Here is a 24,314-nt window from a genome sequence, read left to right as displayed (position 1 = left end):
TCAATTTAAATAGTATGCTGTTTTTCCATTCATCCTGCCAAAGTGGGTGAGTGCACTTTTCCCATATTACACTCCATCTGGCAAATTTTTGCCCACTCATTGAACCTATCTCTGTCCCTTTGCAGATTGCCTGGTTGGAAAATTCCTGCCACTGAGATCTAAGTCAATACGTTTGGCTGGATAGCCGCACCCCTGTGGTGGTCCCACCATGGCCAGGCTGGAAAATCTGGTCCTTATGTCCTCATCACAACTTATTTTCCTACTTATCTTTGTTTCCTCAGCAAATTTAGCAATCATATATCCAGTTCCTTCATCCAAGTCATTGATATAAATTGTAAATAGTTAAGTTTCCAACACTGATCCTCGTGTCACTCCACTCATCACATGTTGCCAACTCAAGAATGACCCATGTTCCTTGCTCTCTGCTTCCTAACTAATTAGATAACTAATCCTCTATCCATGCTGATATGTTAGAATCATAGAAATCCTACAGTGCAGAAAGAGGCCATTTGGCCCATCGAGTCTGCACCGACCACAATCCCACCCAGGCCCTACCCCCATTTCCCTACACATTTACCTGTTAATCCCTCTAACCTACGCATCTCAGGACTCTAAGGGGTAATTTTTAGCATGGCCAATCAACCTAACCTGCACATCTTTGGACTGTGGGAGGAAACCGGAGCACCCGGAGGAAACCCACACAGACACGAGGAGAATGTGCAAACTCCACACAAACAGTGACCCAAGCCGGGAATCGAACCCAGGTCCCTGGAGCTGTGAAGCAGCAGTGCTAACCACTGTGCTACCGTGCCTCCCTCTATCACATGAGCTGTTGCTTGGTGTAGTAATCTTTGATGTGGCATTATGTCAAATGCCTTATGGAAATCTAGATATTTTGAAGATTGATAAAGGGCAGCCTTTGGATTTCCAAAGTACATTTGATAAGGTGCCAAATAAAAGGTTGCTTTTATTTGGCACATTACACAACACAACATAAGAGCTCATGGTGTTGGGGGTAATATATTAAAATTGCTAGAGAATTGGCTAACTAACATGAAACAAAGTCAGGATAAATGGATCGTTTTAAGGTTAGCAAACTGTAACTAGTAGCATGCTACAAGGCTCAGTGCTGTGGCCTCAACTATCTACATCTATATTAATGATTTAGATGAAAAGACAGTGTATTTGCTGGTAGTACAAAGATAAGTAGGAAAGCAAGTTGCGAGGAGGTCACAGTTTGCAAAAGGAAAACAGATAGTTTAAGAGAGTGTGCAAAATTTTGCACATAGAATATGTGAAAATAGAAAAGCAAAATATGATTTAAATGGAAACAGACTACAGATTGTGGCAATACAGAGGGATCTGGGTGCCTGAGTAATCACAAGAAGTTAGCATGCAGATATAGCAAATAATTAAGAAGGCAAATGGAATATTGTCCTTTATTGCAAGGGGGAATGGAGTATAAAAATAAGGAAGTCATGCTACAGCTGTACAAGACACTGGTGAGACCACAGATAGAGGATGGTGATTCAAGGAGGAATATACTTTTTAGCTGTTCATAAAAGTACCCTAGGATGAAGGGGTTACCTTATGAAGGAAGGTTGGGCCTGTATACATTGGAATTTAGAACAATGAGAGGTGACCACATTGAAACATAAGATTCTGAGAGAGCTTGACAGAGTAAATGCTGAGAGAATGTGTCCCTTTGTGGAAATGTAAAGGTTCTTCTATCTTTATCCTACACCCCCACCCCTATCCTGGCAATGTAAATCTATTCCGTCTAACTTATTGTTAGTTTAAATTCTCAACTGAAGGAATTTTTAAATCATCATAATTCAAAATTGTAGAAGAATCAGGTTCCGTGAGGTTTACAGACTGAGTCAACAACATTTTATAATGGTTATTATATAATTTATTATAAGTTTAAATCTTGGATTATGTTACAGTAACATTTTAAACATTATAGTGCATAAATGCAAGATCAACTAAATATAGAAAATGCAAACTTCAAATCTATATAGAGAATAAAAGTTGGTAGGATATGCAAATAAACTAGTTTTATACTTACAATCAAAAGTATAAAATGTAGTTTTCAGGTCTTCATTTCAGCTATGCGGAAACCTTTCTTAAGGTTGCGGCTCAATGATGTTCCTACAAAATCTGACTTGTGTACTTAAGATGGTAATGTGAAGAAAATGTGTTGTGTTTGAATGATATGAGTATTGCCTGTTTTACTGTTAGACATCTTTACCTGAGCAAATAGTGAAAATAAAACATTTTTCTTTAAAAAGCAGGTGTAATGTTACCAGCTTAAGCATGGTTCCCTCTCTGGCAGAGCCTGTTCTCAAGGCTTTAGTATCTGTTTATACAGGCATGAAATTAATGTATGTGAGTTTCTCAAAGGATTTTTAGCTGTATTTTATTTGAGTTAAATTTTTAACCCTTTTGTAGACGGAGTCAAATCCTTACCAGGGAATCTACAACTAGGGGTTTCAGAATAAGTGGTCTCACAAAGTCAGAGGTGAAGAGGAATTTCATCAGCATACATTTGAACATAATTAGGAGCAGGAATCGGTCACTTGGCCCCTCAAACCTGCTCTGCCATTCAATAAAATCATGACTTTAACCTCAACCCCACATTTGTCCCTTGTTTATCAAGAATCTATATATTTCTGCCTTAAAGATATTCAAAGGCTCTGCATCTATTACTTTTTGAGGATGAGAATCCTAAGGATTCACAACCCTCAGAGAAAAAAATCCTCATCTGTCTTAAATGGCTAGATTCTCCCACAAGAGGAAACACCCTTTCCACATCCATGCTGTCCATGCCCCACAACTTCTGTCATAGGATTGTTAAGCTTTGGAAGTCATTACCCCTGAGGACAATGGGAGCTGTGATATTGAATATATTCAAGGCTGATTTAGATAGATTTTTGAAGGTTATGGAGACAGTAGGAAAGTGATTCAAGGTCTCAAGATTTCAAGAATGATCTTCTTGAATTGTGGAGCAGGCTTGGGGGGCAAAATGACCTACTTTCTGCCCCATTACTTATGTTCTTATGTAAATTGAAGCATTTGGAATTGCCCTTGAACTGAGTGGCTCATTAGGTTATTTAAGAGGGCAATTAAGAGTAAACCACATTGTGTGGCTCTGGAGTCACATGTAGGACAGACTGGGTAAGCATGGCAAATTTCCTTACTAGGATGTTTAATTCCTAAAACTAAAAATTATAGTCTAAAACACATGAACCATGAACTAGATATTCGCAACAATTTACTGACTGTGCTTTTCTGAGATGTGTGTTGCCAAAATGTTGTTTTAATTTAGTTGCTTGCATTGCCAATGCCACATTACTTCCATACTCACAGAGCTTGCCTAATAGTGCTGGATGGAAAAGCTGTGCTGTTGCTAAGTGTGGCAAGTATGCTGCTAAATAGGGTTAAATATATACTGATGCTGGTAGTAACAATACAGTATAAATTTAAATTGATATTTAAAATGCATGAGCAGATTTTGAATTCTTGTTTTTATTGTTCCTTGAAGTCCTAGCCTTCAAAATAAAGACTTGAAAAACCAGCACAGGTGGATCAAATTTAACATTTAAGCTACACATTTGCACTCTCATTTAACTCCTCATGATTATCAGACCTGTTGTATGTCAACCCGTTATAATATAATATATTATTTTCATATCTAGATGAGAATAAGGCTCTGTCCATATCCAAACACAGTGCTCTAGCAGAGATGGAAGACTTAAAGATCCAACTGTCAGAGCTAAAGCAACAGTTAACAGTATGGGAACAACAGCAAGACCAGGGGAGTAAAGATGCTGAGGCTGAACACAGTCAACAGCTGACACAGGTATGACTCAGACAAAGAGAACGGGGGCGATTCTCCCAAAAACATTCTAAGTGTCGAATTCGTGTGAAAACTGGAGTAAATCACGCTGTTTTTTCAGTGGGAGTTTAGAGAAGAATCTCCCACACTCTGTACACTGCTGAGCGCACAAGCGTAAATCATGTTAGAAATCAGGGGGCAGGGTCTATTCCTGCTGGAGAGACCAGCCGCATAGTGCTGAGCAGACCACTGTGCATGCGCTGATCTGCCAACGCTGAGATTGGTGCAAGTGTAGTGGCCCTGTCTGCTTGCCTCCCGATTGCTGGCCAGCTCAATTGTTGGCCATCCTGTGACCCTGCAACGCTGGCCACCCCCCAAGCATGCCCGGCCTCTAGCTCCCCGCAAGTGGGGGGGCTATAGTAATCCCTGCTGGAGTGAAATACGACTGGCAGGAGGAGAGGCTAGCGGGCCCGGAGACTTCAGTCCCGGGCCTGCTAAATACATTTAAAACAGATTGAAATGAAGGGCTGCAAATGTAATGCAGCTCTGCGCCAGAAATCCAGCGCTGGGAGAAGTGCTCGGGGCTGGACGCCCAGCACAGATCGCGCTAATCCAGCTTGAATCTCCCAGCCTGCTGCGCTAACAAATCAACGCAGTGGGATGGGAGAATCGCCCCCAGCTGCTTTGCTTTAATTTTCCATAGATACTCTTTGTACATAAGCCATTCTGCAGTTAGGTCAGCTTTTTAACGATTTATCTCTCGCTGTGACACTGAAATACGCTCACATCTTTACAATAGTAATAGTCCAATATCAATAGTAGCCTCTAGTGCATCCTGGCCTCTTTGCTATTTCTCCAATTCTCCTTGTTTATTTCATCCAAAAAAGCAAATAAAGGGAAATTGCCATTGGGAAATTCACTGTAAAATATTGATGTAGGGAAAAAAATGGAAATGCTCATTCACATGATGCAAAGTCTCCTGAGGAAGTTACTAGAAAAGAGATTGAAGAAAAAATGAGTGCAAATATACCTTGAAGTGTAGCCAAAGATGTTACTAAAGGGCTGTTTAAACTAGTTCCATTAAAAATCAAACAAGTCCTGAAAATATGAAAATACAGGTAGATAACGTTAATTATCTTTCCTCCTATCTATTAGATCAGTTATCTCCTCAGTGAAATCCAATAAATCTACTCCAAAAGCCAATCTCTTCCAGAAACCTAATGCCCTCAAAATAGGCCCATCTATTTTATTTATTCAATCACAGGATGCAGGCTTTGCTGCTCGGCCAGCATTTACTGCCCATCACTAATTTATATTTTAATTCATTTACAAGTGTTAGGGTCCTGGATCAGAATCCCAAGTTATATTAGGAAGCCAGACTAGGTCCCAATATTTTTTGTACTTTGCCATAAATGTGAGGATAGGATGCTTTATTCCAGGAGAAATTCCACTGACAAATTGGAGATCTTTTAAAATAAGAACAAACTTTATTTAACACAGTTCCATAACAAATTAAGCAACTTAACTATTACCCATTCAAACAATATTTAAACAAGGAAAGAAACTACTCCAATTTCCAAATTATCACTGTTTCAGTTCCAAATAAGCAACATTCTGCTTACAGACTCAAAAAACACTAAATACAATTAGCAACCATAACAATGCTTCTTATAAGAAGTATAGTCAATCTCGAAGCTTTCAGAGAGATATTGTGGAGAGAGCAGCTTGCAAACCCAGCCAAGACTCAAAAGCTATTTTCTGTCTGCTGCATGCGTAGCTCCTCCCATTAACCACATTATCACATGACTCTATCAATCTAACCCCACCTTCCATTCTTTTTTTTAAAAAAACCCAGGGGACCTTTTCTTTTTGTAAACTAAAGTCCATTAACTCTCTCCTAAATAAACACTCCATGGTTAAAATGAGTAATTATCCTGCTTTCCAGCATCTGAGCTGCATTCCCTCCAGACATACAGGCTACCTGTTGAAAAAAAGTCCTTTTAAACATAAAAAAATCCATAGCAATAGCACACTATTAATACACCTCTTTTCCACCCCCCCCCCCTCTGTAAAATAAGTTAACCAACAATGTGAAATGATGGCTTCATTTTCCCAAGCCTCTTAATTTTATCCTCCACACTATTAGTACTCCATAAGATATATCTCTTATTACATCTAGACATGCAAATTTAAACAGTATTATAGTTCATTTCAGTCTGTCTTGTCCAACTTTGAACGTTCCATCCTTTTTGCACATCAAAGTCATGATAAAAACATCTGCAATCACTTTCTCTCTTCCTGCCATGTGTACAATCTTCAAGTTAAATGGCTGTATAATAAACTCCATCTAAACAGTTTTGCATTTTCATCTTTAAACGTCTCCAGAAACTTTAGTGGGTTGTGGTCAGTGTAAATCATTGTCTCTGATGAATTGCTGGCAATGTAAATGTTAAAATGTTGCAATGCCAAACTCAATATCTCCTTCTCGATAGTCAAATATCTCTTTTGATGAATATTTAATTTTCTGGAAAACTAACCAATAGATCTTTCTATTCTTTTGTCGTCTCCTTGTAACAGTACCATACCAACGCCCACATCACTCGCATCAATGGCCGACTTGAATCAATTCAGTGTTGCCAAAACTGGTGTGGTGGGTAACAGTTTTCAAACTGTCAAATGCTTCCTAACATTCAGATGTCCACTGAAATTTCCTGTGCTTTCAGCAGTTCAGTCAGTGGAGCAACCACACTGCTCAAATTTGGCACAAATTTCCTATACAAATCTCTTATACCTAGGAATCTCAGTATTTCTCGTCTCGTTGACAGTATTGGGAACTCCCTAATAAATTTTCACATTTGTCCAGATGGTGGAAAATTGAATACAATTAAAAGAAATCTGTACTTAAGAATCTACTGATGATCATGAAACCATTGTCGATTGTCGGAAAAACCCATCTGGTTCACTAATGTCCTTTAGGGAAGGACTAATTGTCCTTACCTGTTCTGGCCTACATGTGACTCCAGAGCCACATCAATGTGGTTGACTCTCAACTGCCCTTGGGCAGCTAGAGATGGGCAATAAATGCTGGCCAGCCCACAATGCCCATGTCCCATGAATGAAAAAAAATTGTATGGCCTATGAACATGACTTGGGCTCTTGTGAATCCACTTTTAGCCAGGTTTACCACCGTGCCCTCCTCCTGTAGTTGAATGAACAATTGTCTCCAAACCAGGCAGCATCCTGGTAAATCTCCTCTGCACTCTTTCTAATGCTTCCACGTCCTTCTTATAGTGAGGTGACCAGAACTGCACACAATATTCCAAATGTGGTCTCACCAAGGCCCTGTACAGTTGCAGCATAACCCCACGGCTCTTAAACTCAAACCCCCTGTTAATAAACGCTAACACACTATAGGCCGCCTTCACGGCTCTATCCACTTGAGTGGCAACCTTCAGAGATCTGTGGATATGAACCCCAAGATCTCTCGTAAGGGTCTCCGCCTCCTCATTAAGATATTGTTTCTAATGTAATAATGCTCTAACACTTTGGTATACACTCTGATTCTCCTTCTGTTTCTAATGTAATGACGCTTCGGTATACATTCAAATTCTCCTTCTGTGCGTGTGGTTCTGACACAACTGCCTTATCTCTACATCTTTCTGCTTTAATTCTGCCAACTTTCCTGAACTAAAGATATCTGCTTCATCCTCCATCTGTTCTCATTCCTTATCAACCACCTGATCAAAGATTGTGTCGGATAACTGAACCTCAACCTCATTACTCTTTGATTTCTTCTCCTCCTGTCTCAACCTGTGGCTTTGTAATCTTGTTACCACGCAGTCGACAAACATCCCAGGATATCCTTCCTGCAATGGCTCAGTTGTTTGACTTAGCACTGGTTTCCCAGTGTCCCCTTAAATGTTAAAAAACAATATATATATATCCATAGCAGTAGCACACTATCATCACAAAAGTTCTGGGCTTCATTGCTGGGCCAGCATTTATTTCCCGTCCCTAGTTGCCCTTGAGAAGGTGATTGTGAGCTGCCTTCTTGAACTGCTTCAGTTCTTGAGGCATTGTTAGGGATGAAATTTCAGGATTTTCAGTGACAGTGAAGGAACGGCAATACATTTCCAAGTCACGATGGTGAGTGACTTGGTATCTGCTGCTCTTGCCCTTCTAGATGGTAGTAGTCGTGGGTTTGGAAGGTGCTGCCTAAAAATCCTTTGTGAGTTCCTGCAGTGGGTCTTATAGATGGTACACACCCTGCCACTGTCCTTCATGGTGAAGGAATTGAATGTTTGTGGAAGCTGTAGCAATCATGCAGGCTGCTTTGTCCTGGATGGCATCAAACTGGTGCGAATGTTACTTGCCACTTGTCAGCCCAAGTCCGGATAGTGCCCAGGTCTTGTTGCATTTGAACATGGACTGCTTCAGTATCTGAGGAGTCACAACTTCTGCTGAACATTATGTAATCATCAGCAAACGTCCATACTTGACATAATGGAAGGAAGGTTATTGATGAAGCAGCTGAAGATGGTTGAGCCTAGGACACAACCCTGAGAAACTCCTGCTCTGGTGTCTTGAAGCTGAGATATTTCACCTCCAACAACCAGAACCATCTTCCTTAGTGCCAGGTATTACGCGAAGCAATGGAATGTTTTTCCCTTGATTCCCATTGTCTTCAGTTTAGTTAGGGCTCCTTGGTGTCATACTGGGTCAAATGCTGCCTTGATGTCAAGAGCAGTCATTCTCACCTCACCTCTGGCATTCAGCTCTTTTGTCCCTGTTGAACTAAGGCTGTTATGAGGCCAGGAACTGAGTGACCCTAGCAGAACCCAAACTGAATGTCCATGAGCAGGTTATTGCTGAGTAAGTGCCACTTGATAGCCCTATTGATGACCCCTTCCATCACTTTACTGATGAACTAGAGTTGGCAGATGGGTGGTAATTGGTTGGGTTGGATTTGTCCTGTTGCTTGTGTACAGGACATACCTGGGCAATTTTCCACATTGCCGGCTAGGTGCCCGTGTTGTAGCTGTTCTGGAGCACAAGTCTTCAGGACTATTACTGAAATATTGTCAGGGCCCGTTCTCTTTGTGATGCTCGGGACATCCGTAGGAGACAACAAATGCAGGCTTTGCCAATGATACCTACATCCCATAGGGAGTTCAGGATTTTGACCTAGCGACAACGTAGGAATGGCAATGTACTTCCAAATCAGGATGGTGTGTAGCATGGAGGAGAATTTGCAGGTGGTGGTGTTCCTATACATCTGGTTGATGTTGTGGTTTGGAAGGTGCTGTCAAAGGAGCCTTGGTGAGTTGCTGTTGTGCATCCACACTGCTGCCACTGTGCATTGGTGATGGGGAAAGTGAATGCTGACGGTGGTGGATGGGATGTCAGTCCAGGGGGCTGCTTTGTCCTGGATGGTGTCGAGCTTCTTTGTTGATGGAGCTGCATTTGTTCATGCAAGTGGAAATATTCCATCACACTCCTAACTTGTGCCTTGAGATGGTAAACTGACTTTAGGGAGTCAGAACATGTTTTAATCACCATGGAATTCCAAGCCTCTGGCCTGATTTGGTAGCCACAGTGTTTAAATGACTAGCTCAGTTTCTGGTCGATGGTAACCCCCACGATGTTGATAGTGGGGGAATTCAATGATAGTAATGTCATTGAATATTAAGGGGAGATGGTCCGTTCTCTTTTATTGGAGTTGGTCACTGCCTGACACTTGTGTGGCACAAATGTTACTTACCAATTATCAACCTTCACCTGAATATTATCCAGATCTTGCTGTATATGGACACTGATGCTTCAGTATCTGAGAATGTCTGAATGGTAATGCACATTGTGCAATCATTAGCAAACATCCTGACTTCTGACCTTATGAAGGAGGGAAGGTCATCGATGAAGCAGCTGAAGTTGGTTGGCCCTTGGACACTACCCTGAATGCACTGTTGAAAAACAAGATGTTTACAATTTCAGTCAATTTCCTTTCACAGACTTCCTGTTCCTATTATAAAATCCATATGTGAAAGGTTGAAACCTCCCACTAGTGGGGGTTATCGTTGACAGAAACTTAACTGGACTGGCCATCTAAATTTTGTGGCTATAATCCAATTGGATTAGATCACAGTCCTTGTTTGACTAAAGGTAAGTTAATATTGCTGAGCTAGTTCACCTTGAATGATTTGGGTATAGATGGGTGGTTATGTTCCTTTTGGAAAAAGTGTCCCATATAGAGGCTGAACTTGATGCAGTATGACCCAAAGGAATCTCACCTAGATATTACTTGCGATTAGAGTAAGGAAGAATGTATCCTTTTGCAGCTAGCTGAGAGAGTGGTATCAGCAAAATTGCTGCAAATAACCTTTGGTTTCCAGTGAGGAGGCCCAGGAGGTGCTGGGATGGCACAGCTAATTATCATCTTTAAGTCCAAATTGACTGAATGCATGAACATGACCAGCAGTGTGAATGAGGTTGCTTTATTGGCTACATGTCCCCTCATGTTTCCACATAGTTAGCATTACCAACTCTGGCTTGACAGATTCCTGGAGATTTGATCATGCGACATTTGATCACATGGCATGGCATTCGATCACCTAACGTTTGTCCACAATTTACAAATGTTATTGCATTTAATTTAATTTTTCCCTTATTCCTTCATACGATGTGAGTGAGACTGGTTAGGCCAGTATTTCTTGCCTAAAGGTAGTGGTGAGCCACATTTTTGAACCATTGCAGGCCATGTGGTACAAGTACATCCACAATGCTGTTAGGGAGGGAGTTCCAGGATTTTGATCCAACGGCAGGGAACACATGGCAAAATAGTTCCAAGTTATGGTGTATGGCTTGGAGGGAACTTGGAGGTGATGATATTCCCATGCATCTGCTGCCCTTGTCCATCTATATCAGTGGTTCCCAAAGGGTACAGCGCACCACACTGGTACGGCGAGAGAGGATGGCAAGTGTGGCGGGAAGATTCAAGGACAATCAAGGAAACATTTAAACATGGATAGATATTTTTCCAAAGTGAGAGCAAGAACATCAAGTGATGCTGAGGACGATCCGAGTCCACGTTGTGATCCAGAATCGCCGTTCGAACAGAGTGCTAAAGAAGAGTCGTTTAATTCTACACCAGTAGCAGGCCCAAGCAAACCTCCAAAAAAGAAAGTTTGTCGACAATATATGGATAGCTATCTGAGCCTCGGTTTCACATGGACTGGAGATGAAAACGTACCTTGGCCTATGTGTTTGATCTGTGGTGAGAAGCTTTCCAATTCCAATATGGTCCCAAGCAAGATGAAAAGACATCTGTTGTCAAAACATGGAAATCTGGCAAACAAGGATGTTCAATATTTTGAAAGGCTTTTGAAACAGCAGAAATGCCAACGATCATATTTCGAAAAATGAATGACAGTCTCAGATAAGATGCAGATTGTATCTTACCAAGTGGCTGAATTGATTGCTCAACAGACAAAATCACATACAATAGCTGAAAAATTGATTCAGCCTGCCTGCAGCTTGATTGTGAAAACTTTGTTTGGTGATGATGCTGAGTGAGAAGTTATGGAAATTCCTTTGTCTGATAATACAATTCGCAGAAGAATAGTTGATATGTCAGTGTGGTGAACCATAGATGGTTACCACTATGGGTACTTGTACATATGTTACTCTTGTTACTGTTGGGGTTAGGGTTGGGGTGTTCCACCTGTTAGCATTGTTCTGTGGTACACTCCGTTTGGCTCCGCCTTCTTACAGGAGTATAAAGGTCACTGCTACTTCCTAGTGGCCCTTAGTCTGGGATAGTATTGTTAAGCAGTATGCTCTATTCTTGTTGTGAATAAAAGCCTTTATTCCCGGGTACGACATAGCCTCCCGAGTGAATTAATCGCGCATCAGTCAGCTAATATTGAGAAGCGTGTTTCCGAAAGTATGAAGAATTCTAAATTTGTCATTCAAGTTGAAAAACACAGTTGCTTGCCTATATCGGATTCATTCACAATGACGAAATAATCACACAGTTTCTATTTTGCAAGGAACTTGAAAAACATACCAGAGGACAAGATATTTTCCAAACCTTGTCTGAGTATTTGGAAAAAGTTGAGATTTCATGGGATTCTCGTATTGGAATTTGTACGGATGGAGCGCCATGTATGATAGGGAATGTGAGAGGCTTGGTGGCACTCGTCAAACAGAAAAATCCAGATGTAATATCAACTCACTTTTTTACACCGAGAGTCATTAATCACCAAGACCCTTGTAGCTGATTTGAAGTTGGTTCTAGATCAGACTGTGCGCGTTGTGAACTTCATCAAAGCAAAACCACTAAAGGCGTGGTTATTTGCTCAACTCTGCAAAGACATGGAATCAAAACATCAATGCCTAATTCTGCACTCGGAGGTTCGCTGGATGTCCCGCGGAAAAGTTTTATATCGGGTATTGGAACTGAAGAACGAATTAAGAGAATTTTTGGAACAAGAAGGGAACCCATTGTACCACCAACTGGATGACAATGACTGGTGTGCAAAGCTGGCATATTTGGCCGATAATGTGCTCAATGCCAGTATGCAAGGCCGCGATGACAATATCCTCACAACTACAGACAAACTAACTGCATTCAAAAAAAAGCTTCAGCTCTGGCTCGGAAGAGCGATGCAACATAACGTCAATGTTCCCACTGGTAAAAAGTTTTAAAACGAGCAATGAATTGTACGGCCTCATACAGGAACATCTTGCAACACTGATAGAAAAGATTGATCATTACTTCCCATCGTTGTCTACAGAAAAATTCGACTGGGTTAGAGACCCCCTTTGCGAATTCCAACTGTTCAGGTCTGACATTGGATGAGGAGGAGGAAATGGCCTGCATTTCGAGTGATCGCACCTTGAAAATGAAACACGGGAGTATGCCACTGGACTCTTTTTGGATATACAACCAGAAACAGTATCCACGCATCTTTTCTAGAGCATTAGCTATTCTTCTACAGTTCTCCACGACATATTGTTGTGAACAGGGATTTTCAGCTCTGACAAATATCAAAGACCAGAAAAGAGAAAGGCTTCTTTGTGTTGATGAGGAGATGAGAGTTTGTCTGTCTCAAATTAGACCTAATATAAATGAGATTACCCGACAAAAACAAGCTCACACCTCTCATTGAGTTTGTATACTTACTTAAGGTTACATATGTAAGAGGCTCGTCAATAAGTATATTTTGGGAATGAATCATGTTTTTATGTAGCTGCATTGTTTTATACTTTCTGGATGTCCCATGATCATATTATAAAGTAGTTGTGTTCTATGTTATGTATCAAGCACTGCTAGGAGTTGTTTTTTTTTGTTTTTGAATGTATTTCTTATCAATAAAAAATTCGGTGTGGCGCGAGCAAATTTTTATTCCGAAAGTGCGGCCCAGTGAAAAAAGTTTGGGAACCACTGATCTATATGGTAGAGGTCCCAGGTTTGGAAGGTGCTTTTGAAGTTGAGTGTCCAAGTACCACCAAGTCCTGGATAAAATATTTGTCGTCTTTATAGTGAGATGAATAATACAACTTCTAATTCAAGTTTAAATATCAAGTTCTGAATCCATTTGAAGAAAATGTTCCCCAGAGCTCATGGCTGTAACAGACCGGAGAGAGGCCAGCTTTGTGATTAATGTTTTGTAATTCATTGCCTCTTCTTTCTAGTTCTGCGGTGAAGTATTTTTTGTTCAAATATATTTTGCATATTTTGTTGATAATTGAAGTTGCTACTGTCATTGTAACCTGTCCCTAATATTATTAAATAGCTTGATATCAAATTGTGTTTATGATGTCGGGCGTTTTACTAGGTTAAAGTTTATTATTAGTGTCACAAGTAGGCTTACATTAACACTGCAATGGAGTTACTGTGAAAATTCCCCCAGTCGTCACACTCCGGCGCCTGTTTGGGTACGCTGAGGAAGAATTTAGCATGGCCAATGTACCTCATCAGCATGTCTTTCGAACGGTGGGAGGAAACTGGAGCACCCGGAGGAAACCCACGTGGACACGGGGAGAACGTGCAAACTCCACAGACAGTGACCCAAGCCGGAAATCGAACCCAGGTCCCTGGCGCTGAGAGACAGCAGTGCTAACCACTGTGTCACTGTGCCACCATTAATTGAGTTATATAAATGAAAATAATTGCTTTTATATTTAGAAAGTTTTTGTGGCTTGTTGGTACTTTGCTTTAATATTTTTATTCATTTTGAAGTATTATTTGTGTATGCTATTGATGAAGCAGAAGAATCCTTTGCTTTGTAGGTTATTGATATTCTCACTCGTGACAAAGAAGAGCACCACAAAAAACATGAGGAGGAGCTGAAGAAACTAAAGCGAGTGGCTGAAGAGGAAAAGCTTCGCCTGAAGGAGCAGCTGATGAAAGGATTGGAGGAGCTGGTAAAGAAACACACCACTGAAATCAAAGCAGTCCAGACCTCAATGGAATTAGAAAGAAAACAACTGCAAAAGGTACAAACTGTATCTGAGTGTTTTCCTGACCGTACTGTATTGAATGTGCCTTATTAATATTTAGATGATGAATATTTATTAAGCTAAGAATGGATGGTGCCAAGATCTAAAATACCATGGGATCTGGCTTTGAATATCATCCCTATCCTCCTCCGGACTGTCAGAAAGTTTCCTTTTGTCCAGACAAATCCTAAATGAATAGTCTGCTCCAGTTATTTTCACAATGTTTTTACTTGCGGTAAACTAGCAGCTTAACTCAGAGAGCACCACTGGCTAGCTGGATTGCAATGATCTTTTTCAGCTCCGTGCATTCCCCTATTACTCGGCTTGGCTAATGTGGGAAGTACAAATGTTGCAGGAATGCTGTTTGGAGTATGGGGTTGAGCCATACTGTCGGAGCTGAGTAACAAGACAAATTACTCTGTATATAACCTGCTTGAACAAAGAACAAAGAGAACAAAGAACAATACAGCACAGGAACAGGCCCTTCGGCCCTCCAAGCCCGCGCCGCTCCCCGGTCCAGGATTGAATCCTGAATCCAGGATCCCCGCCCAATTTTCCAGCCTATCTACATACTAATATCCTATCCACCGAGCTGTCCCTCACAGCTATGATGCTTTGTTCATCACAACCTATTAACTCACCCCTACCCCCCCATTCCAGACCATGTGATCTCCAGGGAGAGGCGAAAACCCAGAGTGAAAACCCCAGGGCCAATATGGGGAAAAAAAAATCTGGGAAATTCCTCTCCGACCCCCTGAGGCGATCGAAACAAGTCCAGGAGATCACACTGGCCCTGATCGGAAAATGCTTCCCAACCCTATTCATTTCCACTTCCACGAACACCATATGAATTCCCTGCCCCCGAGACAGGTTCCCAACTATCCGCAGTCTCGCTCTGTACTGGCACCAGCAAGATGATCATAGAATGAAGCCTTGAAACGAGAAACAAAGAACAATTAGCCCGCGCCGCTCCCTGGTCCAAACTAGACCACTCTTTTGTATCCCTCCATTCCCACTCCGTTCATATAGCTGTCCAGAAAAGTCTTAAACGTTCCCAGTGTGTCCGCCTCCACCACCTTGCCCGGCAACACATTCCAGGCCCCCACGACCCTCTGTGTAAAATATGTCCTTCTGATATCTGTGTTAAACCTCCCCCCCTTCACCTTGAACCTATGACCCCTCGTGAACGTCACCACCGACCCGGGGAAAAGCTTCCCACCGTTCACCCTATCTATGCCTTTCATAATTTTATACACCTCTATTAAGTCTCCCCTCATCCTCCGTCTTTCCAAGGAGAACAACCCCAGTTTCCCCAATCTCTCCTCATAACCAAGCCCCTCCATACCAGGCAACATCCTGGTAAACCTCCTCTGTACTCTCTCCAAAGCCTCCACGTCCTTCTGGTAGTGTGGCGACCAGAACTGGACGCAGTATTCCAAATGCGGCCGAACCAACGTTCTATACATCTGCAACATCAGACCCCAACTTTTATACTCTATGCCCCGTCCTATAAAGGCAAGCATGCCATATGCCTTCTTCACCACCTTCTCCACCTGTGACGTCACCTTCAAAGATCTGTGGACTTGCACACCCAGGTCCCTCTGCGTCTCTACACCCTTTATGGTTCTTCCATTTATCGTGTAGCTCCTCCCTACATTATTCCCACCAAAATGCATCACTTCGCATTTATCAGGATTGAACTCCATCTGCCATTTCTTTGCCCAAATTTCCAGCCTATCTATATCCATCTGTAGCCTCTGACAATGTTCCTCACTATCTGCAAGTCCTGCCAGTTTTGTGTCATCCGCAAATCACCCCAGCTACTCCTTCTTCCAGATCATTTATATAAATCACAAAAAGCAGAGGTCCCAATACAGAGCCCTGCGGTACACCACTAGTCACAGGCCTCCAGCCGGAAAAAGACCCTTCCACTACCACCCTCTGTCTTCTATGACCAAGCCAGTTCTCCACCCATCTAGCCACCTCCCCCTTTATCCCATGAGATCCAACCTTTTTCACTAGCCTACCATGAGGGACTTTGTCAAACGCTTTACTAAAGTCCATATAGACAACATCCACGGCCCTTCCTTCGTCAACCATTTTGGTCACTTCTTCAAAAAACACCACCAGGTTAGTGAGGCATGACCTCCCTCTCACAAAACCATGCTGACTATCGTTAATGAGTTTATTCCTTTCTAAATGCGCATACATACAAGTTGATTATCGGCCTGTAAATGCTTGCAATATGCCTGATGGCAGATGGGAGGAGTGGCAGAGTGTCCTTGTCAGCCTTACTGGAGAAGGCAATGACAAGCCATAGAACCATAGAACATTACAGCACAGAAACAGGCCTTTTGGCCCTTCTTGGCTGTGCCGAACCATTTTTCTGCCTAGCCCCACTGACCTGCACCTGGACCATATCCCTCCACACCCCTCTCATGTACCTGTCCAAGTTTTTCTTAAATGTTAAAAGTGAGCCCACATTCACCACTTCATCTGGCTGCTCATTCCACACTCCCACCATTCTCTGTGTGAAGAAGCCCCCACTAATATTCCCTTTAAACTTTCCCCCCCTCGCCCTTAACCCATGGTCCTCTAGTTATTTTCCCCCTAGCCTCAGTGGAAAAAGCCTGCTTGCATTCACTCTATCTATACCCATCATAATTTTATATATCTCTATCAAATCTCTACGCTCCAGGGAATAATTCTTCTACGCTCCAGGGAATAAAGTCCTAACCTATTCAACCTTTCTCTGTAACTCGGTTTCTCAAGTCCCAGCAATATCCTTGTAAACCTTCTCTGCACTCTTTCAACCTTATTAATATCCTTCCTGTAATTAGATGACCAAAACTGCACACAATACTCCAAATTCGGCCTCACCAATGTCTTATACAATCTCACCATAACATTCCAACTCCTATACTCAATAACTTGATTTATAAAGGCCAATGTACCAAAAGCTCTCTTTACGACCCTACCTACCTGTGACGCCACTTTTAGGGAATTACGTATCTGTATTCCCAAATCCCTCTGTTCTACTGCATTCTTCAGTGTCCTACCATTTACCTTGTATGTTCTACCTTGGTTTGTCCTTCCAAAATGCAATACCTCACACTTGTCTGCATTAACCTCCATCTGCCATTTTTCAGCCCATTTTTCTAGCTGGTCCAAATCCCTCTGCAAGCTTTGAAAACCTTCCTCACTGTCCACTACACCTCCAATCTTTGTATCATCAGCAAATTTGCTGATCCAATTTACCACATTATCATCCAGATCATTGATATAGATGACAAACAATAATGGACCCAGCACTGATCCCTGTGGCACACCACTAGTCACAGGTCTCCACTCAGAGAAGCAATCCTCCACTACCACTCTCTGGCTTCTTCCATTGAGCCAATGCCTAATCCAATTTACTACCTCTCCATGTATACCTAGCCACTAAACCTTCCTAACTAACCTCCCATGCGGGACCTTGTCAAAGGCCTTACTGAAGTCCATGTAGACAACATCCACTGCCTTCCCTTCATCCACTTTCCTGGTAACCTCCTCGAAAAACTCCAATAGATTGGTTAAACATGACGTACCACGCACAAAGCCATGTTGACTCTCCTTAATAAGTCCCTGTCTATCCAAATATTTGTAGATCCTATCTCTTAGTACTCCTTCCAATAATTTACCTACTACTGACGTCAAACTTACTGGCCTATAATTTCCCGCATAACTTTTTGAGCCTTTTTTAAACAACGGAACAACATGAGCTATCCTCCAATCATCCAGCACCTTACCCGTGGATACCGACATTTTAAATATATCTGCCAGGGCCCCTGTAATTTCAACACTAGTCTCCTTCAAGATCCGAGGGAATACCCTGTCCGGTCCTGGGGATTTATCTACTCTGATTTGCCTCAAGACAGCAAGCACCTCCTACCCTTTAATCTGTATAGGTTCCATGACCTCCCTACTTGTTTGCCTTATTTCCATAGACTCCATGCCAGTTTCCTTAGTAAATACAGATGCAAAAAGCCCATTTAATATCTCCCCCATTTCTTTTGGTTCCATACATAGCCAACCACTCTGATCTTCAAGAGGACCAATTTTACCCCTTACTATCCTTTTGCTCTTAATATACCTGTAGAAGCTCTTAGGATTATCCTTCACCTTGTCTGCCAAAGCAACCTCATGTCTTTTAGCCCTCCTGATTTCTTTCTTAAGTAGTTTCTTGCACTTTTTATACTCCTCAAGCATCTTATTTGCTCCCGGTTGCCGATACATATTATACATCTCTCTCTTCTTCTTTATCAGAGTTCCAATATCCCTCGAGAACCAAAGTTCCTTATTCTTATTCACTTTGCCTTTAATCCTGACAGGAACATACAAACTCTGCACTCTCAAAATTTCTCCTTTGAAGGCCTCCCACTTCCCAATCACATCCTTGCCAGAGAACAGCCTGTTCCAATCCACGCTTTTTAGATCCTTTCTCATTTCTTCAAATTTGGCCTTTTTCCAGTTTAGAACCTCAACCCGAGGACCAAATCTATCTTTATCCATGATCAAGTTGAAACTAATGGCATTATGATCACTGGAACCAAAGTGTTCCCCTACACACACTTCCATCACTTGTCCTAACTCGTTTCCTAATAGGAGATCTAATATTGCATCCTCTCTAGTTGCTACCTCTATATATTGATTTAGAAAATTTTCCTGAACACATTTTACAAACTCTAACCCGTCTAGACCTTTAACAGTATGGGAGTCCCAATTTATATGTGGAAAATTAAAATCCCCTACTACCACAACTTTATGTTTCCTACTGTTGTCTGCTATCTCTCTGCAGATTTGCTCCTCCAATTCTCGCTGACTATTGGGTGGTCCATAATACACCCCCATTAATGTGGTCATACCTTTCCTGTTTCTCAGCTCCACCCATATGGCCTCGGTAGATAAGCCCTCTAATCTGTCCTGCCTGAGCACTGCTGTACCATTTTCCCTGACCAGCAATGCCACCCACCCCCCCCACCCTTCATCCTTCTGCCTCTATCACGTCTGAAACATCGGAACCCTGGAACATTGAGCTGCCAGTCCTGCCCCTCTTGTAGCCAAGTTTCACTAATGGCTATAATGTCATAATTCCATGTGTCCATCCATGCCCTCCCCAAAATACTCCTGGCATTGAAATAGACACATCTCAGAAGATTATTACCACCACACACAAACCTTCTATTTGTGATTTTGCATGAACTATTAACATCATTTATTTTCACCCCTGCTCCACTATCTGCTCTGGCACTCTGGTTCCCAACCCCCTGCAAATCTAGTTTAAACCCTCTCCAATAACACAAGCAAACCTCCCTGCAAGTATATTGGTCTCCTTGTAGTTCAGGTGTAACCCGTCTCTCTTGTACAGGTCCCACCTGCCCCAGAAGAGGTCCCAATGATCGAGAAATCTGAAACCCTGCCCCCTACACCAGTTCCTCAGCCACGTGTTCATCCGCCCGAGCATCCTACTCTTACCCTCACTGGCACGTGGCACAGGTAGCAATCCTGAGATTACTACCCTCGGGGTCCTGCTTTTTAACTTCCTACCAAGCTCTCTATACTCACTCTTCAGGACCTCCTCACTCTTCCTTCCTACGTCATTGGTACCGATGTGTACCATGACATCTGGCTGATCACCTTTCCACTTCAGAATGCTGTTCACGCGATCAGAGACATCCCTGACCCTGGCACCTGGGAGGCAACAAACCATCCGGGAGTCTCTGTCACGACCACAGAACCTCCTGTCTGTACCTCTGACTATCGAGTCCCCTATCACTACCACTCTCCTCTTCTTCCACCCTCCCTTCTGCGCTGCAGAACCAGACTCAGTGCCAGAGATTCAGCTGCCACAGCTTGCCCCAGGTAAGGCATCCCCCACAACAGTATCCAAATCGGTATACCTGTTGTGGAGGGGAATGGCCACAGGGGAACCCTGCTCTGCCTGCCCTTTCCCTCGCTTGACGGTAACCCAATTACCTGTGCTCTGTGCCTTTGGCGTAACTGCCTTCCTGAAGCTACTATCTATAAACTCCTCATTCTCCCGAATGATGCGGAGGTCATCCAGCTCCTGCTCCAGTTCCCTAACGCGGTTTGTTAGGAGCTGCAGCTGGATGCACCTCCTGCAGGTGTCATTGTCAGGGACACCGGAGGTCTTCCTGACTTCCCACATCCTGCAAGAGAAGCATTCCAACATCCTGCCTGGCATTCTTTCTACTCTGAAGAAACAAAAACAACTTACCGGAACCTACCCTCGCCTCTGCCTGTTCATGCCGAAGCCTGTTTGAGCCAAAGCCGTCCCACTCTGCTCCCTCTCACTCCGCCGCCCACTTACAATGCTGCCCTCTAGATAGAGTGGCCTGCTTCTTAAACCTTCCGCGCGCTACTGGCTGATGTCAGGCGCCTGCGCAGTCTCGCGTTCCACTCGCTGCCTCCCTTGCTCCAACTCAAAAAATTCACTGGGGCCTACTTCCGGTTTTACACTCCCGGCTGCCTTAGAGAAAAAAAAACTGAAAAAAAGAGCAAGTTAAAAATACCTCTTACCTACTAGCTCTCCTCACTTGAACCACCACTCTAGCTGCTCCTCTGGAACAAAGCCACTTCAATATTTTTGCCAAGCACAATCATGGAGCAATCCAATGGAAGTCCATGGTCACCATTGCCCTCTTTGGCATGGTACCTAAAGGAGGCGGAATATCTAGCACTCTGCTACTTCGTGCTGCCCCCATCTAGTGACCCTTATGAAAGCTGACACAACAAAAGTCGAAAGAGTGAATCAGACAGCAAGCACTGGGCATAAAAACCAGGATTTGCATTGGGTGTCAAGTGCTCCTACCATTTGAACCACTGGGTCACCTTATGTCAATTCATTTTATGGTAAATCTTGACATGAGGCTATTTGTCTGCTGGCAACAAAAGTCATGATGCTTATTGCAGAAAGTGTCTCTGGCTGGAAGCTCAATACAGCGTGATATTTAGGATATGAAAACACTGCTGTGGGTAATTGCATCTGTTTCAGTTATTGTAATGAAACTCATTTTTGGAAGCATTTTTGGACAATTAACGTAGCAGTACTTTCAGGCAAACTTGATTCCATGAATTGATAATGTGAAGTGTTTCTACAAGAATTAACATCTCTATTGCAGGAACTACAGAATCAATTAGATGAAATTAACATCAAAGTTGAGAATGAAAGACGACAGCTGGAAAACGAAAAGGAGGAGCTTTACAATAAACTGCAGGAGTCGCTACAGCAGGTGAGCTCTAACAGAGGTATATGTTATTGTAGGTGAGGACCAACCTAATCTCATGTTGCTTACTCAGCATTGATTGACTTTCTAGATTTCCAAGATGGAAAGCTTAATGAAGCAGAGCAATAAGGGCACAGAACAAGCTGACTCCTATTCTGTTCACTTGAATGATAGTCACAGGAAATTACTGCGGGAGCAAGAACAGGCACTCGACCAGATATCAAAGTTGCAGGTGGGAAATGCATCAGAAAGTGATCAAGAGATATGGTAATTTAGCTAAAATTGGGTATTTATTGGAATGCAGAGGGAGGCAACAGGAAAATTGTGGCTCCAAAAAGAATGTTATAAAATCTTGCTCATATTTGTTAGCAAATCAAAATGTACATCCATTCAGTTGGAAAAAACACTTTTTAAAAAAAAACCCAGTAACTTATTAGACTGATGATAAATCTGGCATTTGGAACAAAGACAAATATCAACCTGGGTTCCATATCTAATAGGAAGCCACCAGCAGGCTTACTGAAAGTTTAAATGTGTTTGTTTAGGTAAACTTAATTATTGGTTTGCGAGCAGTCTCCAAAGCTATAATGCAGATTGGCCATTTCTGATCAATCAAAATACCGCAGATGCTAGAAACTTGCAAAATGCTGAAATACACAGCAGGTCCAGCAGCATCTGTGGAGGCGAATGGAGTTCATGTTTGGGATTTAATGGCTCCTGCTTTGGCGGGATGGTGGCAGACAGACCTGCGTAATCACGGGGGAGGCCACACAGTGCATTGCTAATGGCAGGATCACTGACCATCGTTTAGTCAGCAACGTGAATGAATGGGGAACCTGCCTGCTAGCTAATTAGTCTCATTATTGAGCCACTTAAGGACCATTATCCCTGAGCCCACTGGAATTTAGTGGTGGCTCAGTAGTTTTACACAACTCTCTCGCGCCCCCTGAAGGCCACCCAGCACATCTTGTTGAGTTTGCCAGTGGCCTCCCAGGGACAGTCCCTCTTTCAAAGGCATGCAGTGCCTGGTTGAGAGACCCAACATTGGGAAGGGGGTTGCCCACTGAAGGCCATCTGCATGCCCTTACATCCGACTCCCTCCCTGCAACTCCCAATCCACCTCACTCACCTGTCACCAGTGATCCAGTGAAGGCCTCAGAGCATTGTCTGGAGCAACCATCACTTCCTATGGTGCTACCTGTAATGTAGAGCTACCAACCTCCGACTGGCTGGCAACTCTCAGGAGCAGGATTTCCACTCTACTGGAACTTTAATTCTGTGGGAGACCCAACGGTGTCCACTTTATTTTATTCATTTGCCTGGGGAAGCAGTTAATTGGTGAATGGCGAGGTTAACAATCCATTCAGTAACTTCAGCTGACACAGTGTGGATGGTTGTGATGCTACCTGGAGTGGATCTCTCAGGGCTGAAGTTCAGTATGTGGGCGATGGTCTAACTTGGATGGTCACAGTCACAATTTGAGCTGCTCCTCCTGTTCCATTTGTGGAGCAAGTGTCCACATCTTCCCTGGCCCGTCCTCACGTAGCTGAGGGTTGTCCAGATTTTCTGTGAAAAGTTGAAACCTGGGACTTGGCCACTCGGGTTTGTTACCAGCTCGTGGGTGGTGCTGTATGCAGTCAGCTAGGCCGTGCACCATTTGAGAGATGAGGCTGTTCTCAGTATGTAGGGTGTGGAGCATGTTCCAGTAGGGACTATGGGATTTCGGCTGAATTTGTGGGGTATTTTTGAGGTGCTGTGTCAGTTCTTTGAGGAGGATGTTTTCCCTGCGACATCAGGAGGGTCAATAAGTGTCATTTTTGTCAAGAAGGCATCCGAACCCCAGCCACTAGGCTCCCAGTCCAAGCTGTAAAAACCTAATGCAAAATGGATTTTCTCAAAGAATGCCCTCTTAAGTGCCTGATTGCAATTAAATAGCATTTAAGAGGTGACACACGTTTTCCACTGGATTAGCTGTAATCAATGTGTGGTTTTGCAGGGATAGAGCGATGAGTGGGCCTAGGTAGAGTGCTCTTTTGGAGGGTCGGCACAGACCCGATGGGCTGAATGTGCTGCTGCGCTGTAGGGATTCTATGGATATGGATTCTATGGTTCTCCCAAGGTGGACTGAACTTGTATCACCTAAATTCTGCTTAATGTGTCAGGTCAATGAAGACTCTTCATCTGATTCACTCCACAGAAGCTGCCTGACTGAGCTGCTGAGTATTTCCAGCAGTTATTTTTGTTTTTATTGACCATTTCTGATATATTTTGACTTTTTTTCGTTTGTCTGTTCTCCTTACTCCAGTTATCATAATGATGGGCATTCTGCTTGCTGAGACTTACAAGTAGTGAGGGCCATAAATAATTCTAACTTCGGAATTCAACTCTATCTGTAGCAAGTTATCTTTGTTTCCTTTTTTATAATAATCTAAAGAAATTCCATTCCATTTACAAATGATTGTTTGCTTGTAACTGAAGGAAAAAATAATGCTGTTTGGTGAAGGAAGAAAGAGTCAGATTTTTGGGGGATTTAGTACATTCTGGAACAGAGAGAGGCTATAGCAAAGAGACAGCCTTCTCCTGAATTGAAGTGACACTATTAGCCTTGCTGAAAGGCTAAACAAAGCAATAAGCAAGCAGGGTTTGAACTCATTAGCCAGAGAACTAGAGAAAGTCTAGGTTTGAAAGCT

General features: G+C 42.7%; 1 protein-coding gene across 1 annotated transcript in view; it reads left to right on the top strand.

Annotated features, from left to right (window-relative positions):
- The window catches only part of LOC144508612 (protein FAM184B-like), a 236,249-nt gene that overhangs the window by 152,152 nt on the left and 59,783 nt on the right, over positions 1-24,314 (top strand). The window contains exons 4-7 of the mRNA XM_078236838.1: positions 3,699-3,862; positions 14,129-14,335; positions 21,520-21,630; positions 21,716-21,856. Of these exons, the coding sequence (XP_078092964.1) occupies positions 3,699-3,862; positions 14,129-14,335; positions 21,520-21,630; positions 21,716-21,856 (623 nt within the window). The remainder of the gene's footprint in view (positions 1-3,698; positions 3,863-14,128; positions 14,336-21,519; positions 21,631-21,715; positions 21,857-24,314) is intronic.

Source organism: Mustelus asterias, chromosome 1 (assembly GCF_964213995.1).
Source record: "Mustelus asterias chromosome 1, sMusAst1.hap1.1, whole genome shotgun sequence".
NCBI classification, from domain to species: domain Eukaryota; kingdom Metazoa; phylum Chordata; class Chondrichthyes; order Carcharhiniformes; family Triakidae; genus Mustelus; species Mustelus asterias.
This window is presented reverse-complemented; position numbering and strand designations above follow the sequence as displayed.